Below are 8,284 nucleotides of genomic sequence, written 5' to 3' on the forward strand. Positions count from 1 at the left end.
TTGTGAACAGACGTTGTTGTCAGATAAGATACCCCTGGTTAATTGTGTTGCTGAGCCAAGACTTCTTCATTCAGGACCCACCATGTTTTGGGGGCCGATTAGCGTCAGGATAAGGGCGTAGCGTGTGCGGTTTGGCCGGAACAGCCACCGCGTCTCGGAACTCCTCTTTTCACGCCGAGCCGCATCCTCACCCTCGATTCCGAACCGTCAACGACACGTTCCGCAGTGCTCCATATCCCTCCGGCGCCGGGTCTCGATTGGCGACCGGCCGAACGATTGGACGTTATGGGCCCAGAGGCTGATGCGGTGCCGGCAGAGGCCGCGACACCGCAGTCGACCCGCGCCGGATCCGCTCCAGTGCAGAAGCGCGCCGCGCCCGCGACCGGCGAAGGCCAGCGCAGCAAGCGGGCGAAGTACACGCCTGTCGCTTGGTAAGCCACTGGATGCTCGTGATGATTTGAGTCGAGTTTCTAAGACGATGATCGCTTAGCAATGAGTGCAAGAAGCGGAAGCTGAAGTGCATCAAGGAGGACCATCAGACCGTATGCCGGCGGTGCCTTTCCAACGGCGCCGAGTGCGTCTTCATCCCCGGGCCTCAGCAGACGCCTCTAAAAGATAAAGACCGGGATGCTACTCATGAGAGGGAGGAACAACATCCGTACGTCACCGTCATCGCGTTCATCTCACTTCAGCTGACAAGACTACAGCTCCCAGTACAAGAATCTCAGCGACGAGGTGGCCGCCCTTCGAGAACAGGTCGCCAGCTTGACATCCTCTCTTCGCGAGCTCAATGGCAAAGTTGCTCATATCAACACTCGCTCGCCAGCTGCTCTCGGTGGTCCACAGCATCCTAGCCCTCTCTACGCGAGTGAGTCGAATCGTCGCCCGAGTGAGCCGAGGGAACCTCAGTTTGTCGGACCAACGAGATCGGCGTTTAGCCTTCGCATCGCTGAGACGTCGCTCACCCGCATGCGAATTCAAACCGGCGATGAGGAACCGACGAGCCGATCTGCTTCGCCGGCTGCATCCCAGCGAGCACCTTCCGTCATATCCGAAGACCAGATAGCGTCATCTCACAAAGATTTGGACTGCCTATTGACATTAGAATTTGATGAAATCCTTCGTCTGCTTGACGTTTACTCAGAGGAAATGGAGTCAGTCTACCCCTTCACCAATATCAAAGATGTCTCAGCGAATCTACCACACATACTCTATTACGCTCGACACCTACAGAATCCACCGGCGGACCCAAATGTCCCAGAAGAGGAGCGACCAAAGATCGAGGAGAAGGATGTCCAGCTTGCCAAGGTCGCGATTGCTATATCGATAGTAATGGAGGCTCAGGGGCAAAATCCCATAAGCACGAAGTTGATTGACTCCGTCGAGCCCGTTGTGTGTCGAGTCTCGGGTGAAGCATTCATCGACTTGAAGGAACTGCAGATCATGACTATGCTGGTGAGCATCTTTCCTCGGACGAACAGCTTACCCGCTGAGTGCCCACGCTGACATCGTGTCAGAGCCTTTACTGGTTCCACTGTGGTGAGGAGCTTCTAGCATGGAGGGCTATCGGCATTTCCGGCAGAGAATGCCTCGAGATTGGCCTCCATCGACGAGCGATTCTCCTGGACAATTTCAAAGATCCCAGGCAGCGAGATCTCGCCGTACGATGCTTCTGGTGCGTCTACGTCTTGGATCGCCGCTGGAGCTTCGGGACAAGTCTGTCTTTCGGCCTCATCGACAGGGACATAGATCCGGAGTTACCCGAGCCGGTAAGTTCTTCGCCATCAACTTCCTTCGGACAGCAACACCGACTGACGGTCGTTCCAGGGAGAGAACTACCCCTACTTGAGGTGCATGGTGTCCTACGGCAGGCTTTGCTCCAAAGTATGGGAGGCACTGCCGCCCTTTGAGTCGCCATCACAATTCATACCCAAGGACACTGTCGCCTTCTTGGACTTCATGACGCAGAACTGGCTCAACTCCATCCCGGACGACCTCCGCATTCGGCATCCTAGGCTTGGACTCGCACCCCGGACTCAGCCGAGAAGCATGCATCGCCTTCGTTCATTACTCTACCTACGTGGAAATCACATGCGAACGCTCATCCACCGGCATCATGTCCTTAGCACTGCAAGCATCAGGGCCGACATACAGAGTGCTAAACTAGTCACGGAGATCGCACTGGATACCATACAAGTATTGACGCACCTCAACGATACTAGCGATATCTATGCACGACAGCAGCACGCTTTCAACTATTTCCTGATGAGCGCACTAGCCGTGATCCTGCTCGCTGTATGTCACGCACCGGGTGTGTTTACTGAGCCCTGTAAGGAGAGCTTCCTGAAAGCAGTGCAGCTAGTCAAGGGATTCTCACGACATGGGCACGCAAGCCGCAGGCTTTGGAAGACCATTCGAGGTTTGCTTCCAGGTGTCAAATCTCTCGGTCTTCGAAGTGATCCCGAAAAGGCAGATGCGCCCCAAGCAGGGGAGGACGCGGAACAGAACGCGGCCGAATCCCGACCGGATGACCCACACCAAAACCCGGGTCCGGGTGAACGGGACGGAAGGAGGCCGGAGAACAGCGCATGGGATGCTTGGGACACAAGTCCGCAGGCGAACAGCTCGATTCCCGACATGTTCAACATGGGGAATGATCTGATGAATCTTTTCGACGCCTTTGGTCATGCCAATGGTGGTCACCCGGCGCCGCCTGATTTTCCGGTGGGGTTCTTTGGGGTCAATGAGCAAGGCATGTCGCTAGGGGATCCGGAGGAGATTTCGCGACGTTTTCAGGGATTGATTTAATTCAGCACGGTGACCAGTCCAACCATAACAATGCGTAGCCCCAATTTCCATCACAAAACACATTAGTGCGAGTATGGGGACTTGAATTGCAGCCAAGCGAAAACTTTTCATGTTACAATCTAACCAATACTTGTCAATGTCCTCCCCCTATCCTCGCGTTTTCGCCCCTTAGACGCTGATATCTGCAGGGACAGAAATGCCTGTTACCACGTTACTATCCACCACCGGCACCTCAAACTTCTTGCTGCCGTATGAGATGTAATAGATGATACCAAACAGGAGCCACCCAGCCATCACAACGATCGAGTAGTTCATGTTCTGCGGCGTCACTGGCATCGCCGACGGGAACGTGCTGAAGATGATGACCACGACCATCCAGATCAAACTGATCACGTTCAATACGGGGCCCACGGTGGGGCCGAGCTTGAAGGGACCAAAGTCTGAGTGCTTGATGTTCTTGCGGCCGAACAGCATGTACGCGATGGGGACGATGTAGCTTGAGTACATTCCGATGATGGCCATGGACAGAATGGCGTTGAAGGCTGTCGTGTTGCCGATGTAGATGAAGCCAAGGAGCATCTGGAGGATGGTCACGAGCACAACGGAGTAGATCGGGATCTGTGAGTGTTTGTTGACCTTGCTCAGGTACTGGTCGTATGGGGTGGCTCTGTCACGGGCAAAGGCCCAGAGCGTGCGTGAGGTCGATGTAATACCCGCGACCGTGGCGGCGATAGCAGTCATAATGATGATCAAGGACATGAATGTCGCGCCGCCGTGGGACTTGGTGACATCGAGGAAGATTTGCATGAAGGGGTATCCGGTCGGGGTCGAGAGGAGGGCGTCGAGGGGGCCAGTGGAGAAGAGCAAGACGGTGCCGTAGATGAGGCCCATTACGCCGTTGACGATGACACTTCCGACCATTGCAATTGGAACGTCGCGACTCGCGTTGGGCAACTCCTCGGCCAAATGGCATGCGGCATCGTAGCTTTGTGGTGTCAGTCTAGTCTTGCATTATGGACAGTTGCCTACTTACCCCAAGAACGGGTAGACGGCGCTAATCAACCCGACGAGCCAAGAGATTCCGTCGCTTTCCCAGCCACTGGAGTTAGTGACTTCCTTAAAGACGAAGGACGCGGTGTTCTTCGGGGCCATGACACCGAGAACAATAAGAATGGCCAGAAAGCCAGCCCCATGGAGAAAGCCTGATAATAAATCTGTGTTAGTACGAGTTTCCACAACGAAAGGCTGACAATGTCAAAGAGCCTTACCGGACACAAGGTTGGCCGTGGGCAGAAGTCTATGTCCCCAAATGTTCATGGCCAATGCATACACAAGGATTGCCCAATAGAACAACATACCCTGCCACCTGGCTGGGATATATGAGTCGTCGTTCAAGATGATGAGAGACTGCACTTGAAGACCAGCCGCGAAGGCGGCGGAAGAGGTAAGAACCACCTGGCCCCCCACAGAGATCCAACCGGTTGTAAACGCCGCGACCGATCGAGTCGAGGGCGGGCACAACGCCGCAACCCAGTGGTATTGACCTGCGAGGCAATGTTGTCAGCGTCAACTCAGTGTAAGGGATCTCTTTAGTGATGTGTCAACCAGCAACTCTTACCTCCTGCAGTTGGATATATGGATGCAATTTCTCCCAGCGACGATGCGATGCATACAGTGCAAATTGTTGAAAGTATCCTTCACAACTTATTAGCCTTCCGCTGTGGTCCAACTGAAGAAGCATCATCAACTCACAAGTTATAGAACAAACAAGGGGCGCCGCCGCTGACAAGAGCCGGCGCAACAACACTCGACAGAGCCTCCCATGTTGCCATAAGACACACACATAGTGCACCCAGTGTAAGCAGGGAGAATTGTCGATTCAATTCCTGGGCGTGTCCGAGTTGAGCAAGTCGCAAGTCGTCGCCGGTGAAGATGGGCTCATTTTGGCTCTGAGAGTCGACTTTGCCAAGGGTCACCGTATCTTTCTTCATGTCGGTTTCCATTATTTCACAAAACAAGCAAAAAAAACAACAAGACTGAAGCAAAATTTGACTAGCGATTTCGAATTGTCGCCTTACAGTCGTACGATCTACCGACTCAATCCCGGGGTTTGTCGGGCACACGTCTTTTGTTATGTATCTCCATGACCTACTCAAACTCCTCTTTGATCTTATCACCGAGCAAATCCAGATTTCCAAACCTGCGAGATTCACCAAAATGGAGACGATACCCAGACGGCGGCACCACTGCAAGGCGTCCGGCATCTTATCTTCAGTGGGAGGCCCAATCAACTGCGGTTCAATAATCGCTGGCCAATCACAAGAGCTTCCCAGAATCCCATAGTGTCTCGATCTTTGAGCAACTAACTTTTATAATGGCCTTATCTTGGCCGGGGTTGAAGATAAGAAGACTACGTGGGCGCTGCGCCTTGACTCGGAGCTGTTCCGCGGTTTCCGATCAGTTCCGGGCGCCTCTCTCGGAAGACCTTCCGACTACTGAGCCAACCAGAACTCGTGGACCATTTAATGGCTCGAACGTGCGGAAGGTCAGTCTGGTGTTTCAGTACCTAAGACATCAAAGGACACAGTTGGTTAGAGATTCATTCCGAGCGTTGCTGGTTTCTTCATAAGAACGCAATCTTGCTCAGTCTCGAAAACGAACCCTGAACAACCATCTTCGGACGCCCACAGCCTCTGCAACCTAGTTCCGAGTCACATACACACCTCCCATAATGGCAGCTATTCCGCACCCCTTGTCGGCCCTGTCTCTGGAGGAGACCAATAAGGCCCGAGACATTGTGCTCGCTGCGCACCCCGGCTCCGTCCTCGATTTCAGACAGAACTACCTGTGGGAACCACCAAAGGCTGAGGTCCTCAAGTTCCTGGACCTCGAGCACTCAGGCAAACTCACAGCATCATCACCGAGACCGGCGAGATGCGCCCAGGTATTCTACGATGTCATTGGTGGCGCGACCAAGGCCCAGTACTTCGAGTCCATCGTGGACCTGGGTCTCAGGAAGATTGTTGATCAGAAGCTTATCGGTTCCGAGCACCAAGCGAGTTTGACCATGTACGTTCCCAGCCACGAATCTCCAACCCCCCACGCGGGTTCTGCGAGATGAATGCAACGCTAACGCGCCTGTCACCAAAAAAGCTACGAGTTCGAGGTCCTGGCTGATGCCGTCCAGCGCTCCCCCTTATTCAAGGAGAAGATCGCTGAGCTCAAGCTGCCAGAGGGCTTCGAGGTCGTCGTCGAGCCGTGGCCCTACGGCGCCCCTGACGCCGCAGATGGCGACAACCGTTTCTTCCAGGCTCTCATTTTCGCCCGGGACACAAGAAGTGGAAACCCGGACTCCAACTTCTACGCCTACCCCCTGCCTTTGATCCCTGTCATGGATGCGCACAAGAAGGAGATCGTGCGCATCGACGAGCTTGCTACTGGTGGTAAGGGCGATGCCCTGTCCGGGAGGACACACGCCCCCACGATCATCGACCACTGCCAGGAGAGCGAGTACGTGCCTGAGCTACTGCCGAACGGCACGCGGAAGGATCTCAAGCCCTTGACGGTGCAGCAGCCTGAGGGCCCCAGTTTCTCCATCACCGATGGCAACTTGATTGAGTGGCAGAAGTGGCGCATGCGCGTTACCTTCAACCCCCGTGAGGGTGCTGTCGTCCACGATGTGCGATACGATGGCAGACCGGTCATGTACCGTCTTAGCATGAGTGATATGGTGGGTTCATCCCATTAAGACTGACCTGTTTGTTGGGGTGTGCGCTAACATTGGAGCCAGACTGTGCCCTACGCTGATCCTCGCCCGCCGTTCCACCGCAAGCAGGCTTTCGACTTCGGTGATGGTGGTTTGGGTAACGCTGTTAACAACCTGACTCTGGGCTGTGATTGCTTGGGTGTCATCAAGGTCCGTGGCAACAAACTAACTCATGACTCGTATACTGACATGAGCAACAGTACTTCGATGGTGTTCTCATCGACGGCAAGGGTGCGGCCGTCGAGTCCAAGAACGTCATCTGCCTCCACGAGCAGGACAACGGCATCAACTGGAAGCACACCAACTGGCGCACCGGCCGCGCCGTGGTCACTCGCCGCCGCGAGCTGGTCATCCAGTTCATCATCACCCTCGCCAACTACGAGTACATCTTCAACTTCAAGTTCGACCAGGCCGCCGGCATCGTCGTCGAGGCCCGCGCCACCGGCATCGTCTCCGTCGTCAACATCGACCCCGGCAAGACCAGCCCGTGGGGCAACGTCGTCAGCCCCGGCGCCCTCGCGCAGAACCACCAGCACGTCTTCTGCGTGCGCATCGACCCCTCCATCGACGGCAACGAGAACACCGTCGTGCAGGAGGAGAGCCTGCCGCTGCGCATGGACTCGCGGACGAACCCCAACGGCAACCTCTACGAGGTCAGGCAGACGCAGGTCACGACCTCGGCGGGCTTCGACGCGGCGCCGATGAACAACCGCGTCTTCAAGATCCAGAACCTCAGCAAGCCTAACCCTATCACGGGCAAGCCTGTCGGCTACAAGATCACGCCGCCGGCGACGCAGCTGCTGCTCGCCGACCCCAACAGTGTTCAGTCCAAGCGTGCGCTGTTTGCCCGCCACCACCTGTGGGTCACTAAGTACAAGGACCACGAGCTGTTCGCTGGCGGCCGCTACACCCTGCAGAGCAAGCTGGAGGTCGGCGGTGTCAAAGACGCCGCGGACAGGAACGAGGATGTGCTGAACCAGGATGTTGTCCTCTGGAGCGTCTTTGGTTTGACACACAACCCTCGTATTGAGGACTGGCCCGTCATGTAAGTGATACAACTTGTCTGGTTCGCATTGATGACTGAAACTAATCAATCAATAGGCCCGTTGAGATGCTGCAATTGCATATCACGCCGTCCGACTTCTTCACCGGAAACCCGGCTCTTGATGTGCCTTCAGACAAGGACATTGGATCCAAGCTGACCTCTGGATGCTGCGCCAAGGAGACGCCCATCCGAAGCAACCTGTAGACTATTTGATGATGGTATTCATGATATTTTGTATGAACAGCGACATGTACATAAAAAGGGAGGCAAACGGTTTTAAAGGCAGCTTTGACTGTGAATGGATTAGATGACGACGGTGTCATACTAGCCTAGATCTTTTCATAAAAGGAAGAAATTTGTTCAACAAACTGCAAGTCCAAGATCGCCGAAGCTACCTACCCCGAGCTCGATACTCTTCCTTATCACAGCCGTTGAAGTTGAGTGAGCTCAGGGGAGAAAGCGTCAATTACAGAAAAATAATTCTCGACATTATTTCATCTCAGTTCCGGTGGCTAGAGGTAGAGGCAGCGCTGCCGCCAAAGCCAATCTATCAAACCTACTAACAAATATACCAAACAATTGAAGCTATTCCCAACTGTCAATTAAACAATTCCTGACCCCTCATATTTGATATATTGGGTTGATTTGGCTTGGTATATTATATA

The 8,284-nt window shown here is 54.3% G+C and overlaps 3 protein-coding genes across 3 annotated transcripts; 2 read left to right on the forward strand and 1 right to left on the reverse strand.

The window, feature by feature from the left end:
- Positions 1-285: 285 nt before the first annotated feature.
- On the forward strand, positions 286-2,808 carry COL26b_013660 (uncharacterized protein; the record flags this gene model as incomplete). Its single annotated transcript, XM_053186255.1, has 6 exons — positions 286-431; positions 491-658; positions 708-1,455; positions 1,518-1,769; positions 1,828-2,295; positions 2,359-2,808. 6 exons carry the CDS (start codon positions 286-288, stop codon positions 2,806-2,808), a joined length of 2,232 nt encoding a protein of 743 aa, XP_053029805.1.
- A 168-nt stretch (positions 2,809-2,976) lies between these two features.
- COL26b_013661 (uncharacterized protein) lies at positions 2,977-4,799 on the reverse strand (the record flags this gene model as incomplete). The annotated part of the gene is made up of 5 exons (XM_053186256.1): positions 2,977-3,793; positions 3,842-4,010; positions 4,077-4,105; positions 4,167-4,178; positions 4,561-4,799. 5 exons carry the CDS (start codon positions 4,797-4,799, stop codon positions 2,977-2,979), a joined length of 1,266 nt encoding a protein of 421 aa, XP_053029806.1.
- Positions 4,800-5,539: 740 nt separating this feature from the next.
- Positions 5,540-7,823, forward strand: COL26b_013662 (uncharacterized protein; the record flags this gene model as incomplete). Its single annotated transcript, XM_053186257.1, has 5 exons — positions 5,540-5,877; positions 5,962-6,538; positions 6,599-6,724; positions 6,775-7,619; positions 7,676-7,823. 5 exons carry the CDS (start codon positions 5,540-5,542, stop codon positions 7,821-7,823), a joined length of 2,034 nt encoding a protein of 677 aa, XP_053029807.1.
- Positions 7,824-8,284: the final 461 nt, after the last annotated feature.

Source organism: Colletotrichum chrysophilum (assembly GCF_026319265.1).
Source record: "Colletotrichum chrysophilum strain AFK26 chromosome Unknown scaffold_245, whole genome shotgun sequence".
Taxonomy (NCBI): domain Eukaryota; kingdom Fungi; phylum Ascomycota; class Sordariomycetes; order Glomerellales; family Glomerellaceae; genus Colletotrichum; species Colletotrichum chrysophilum.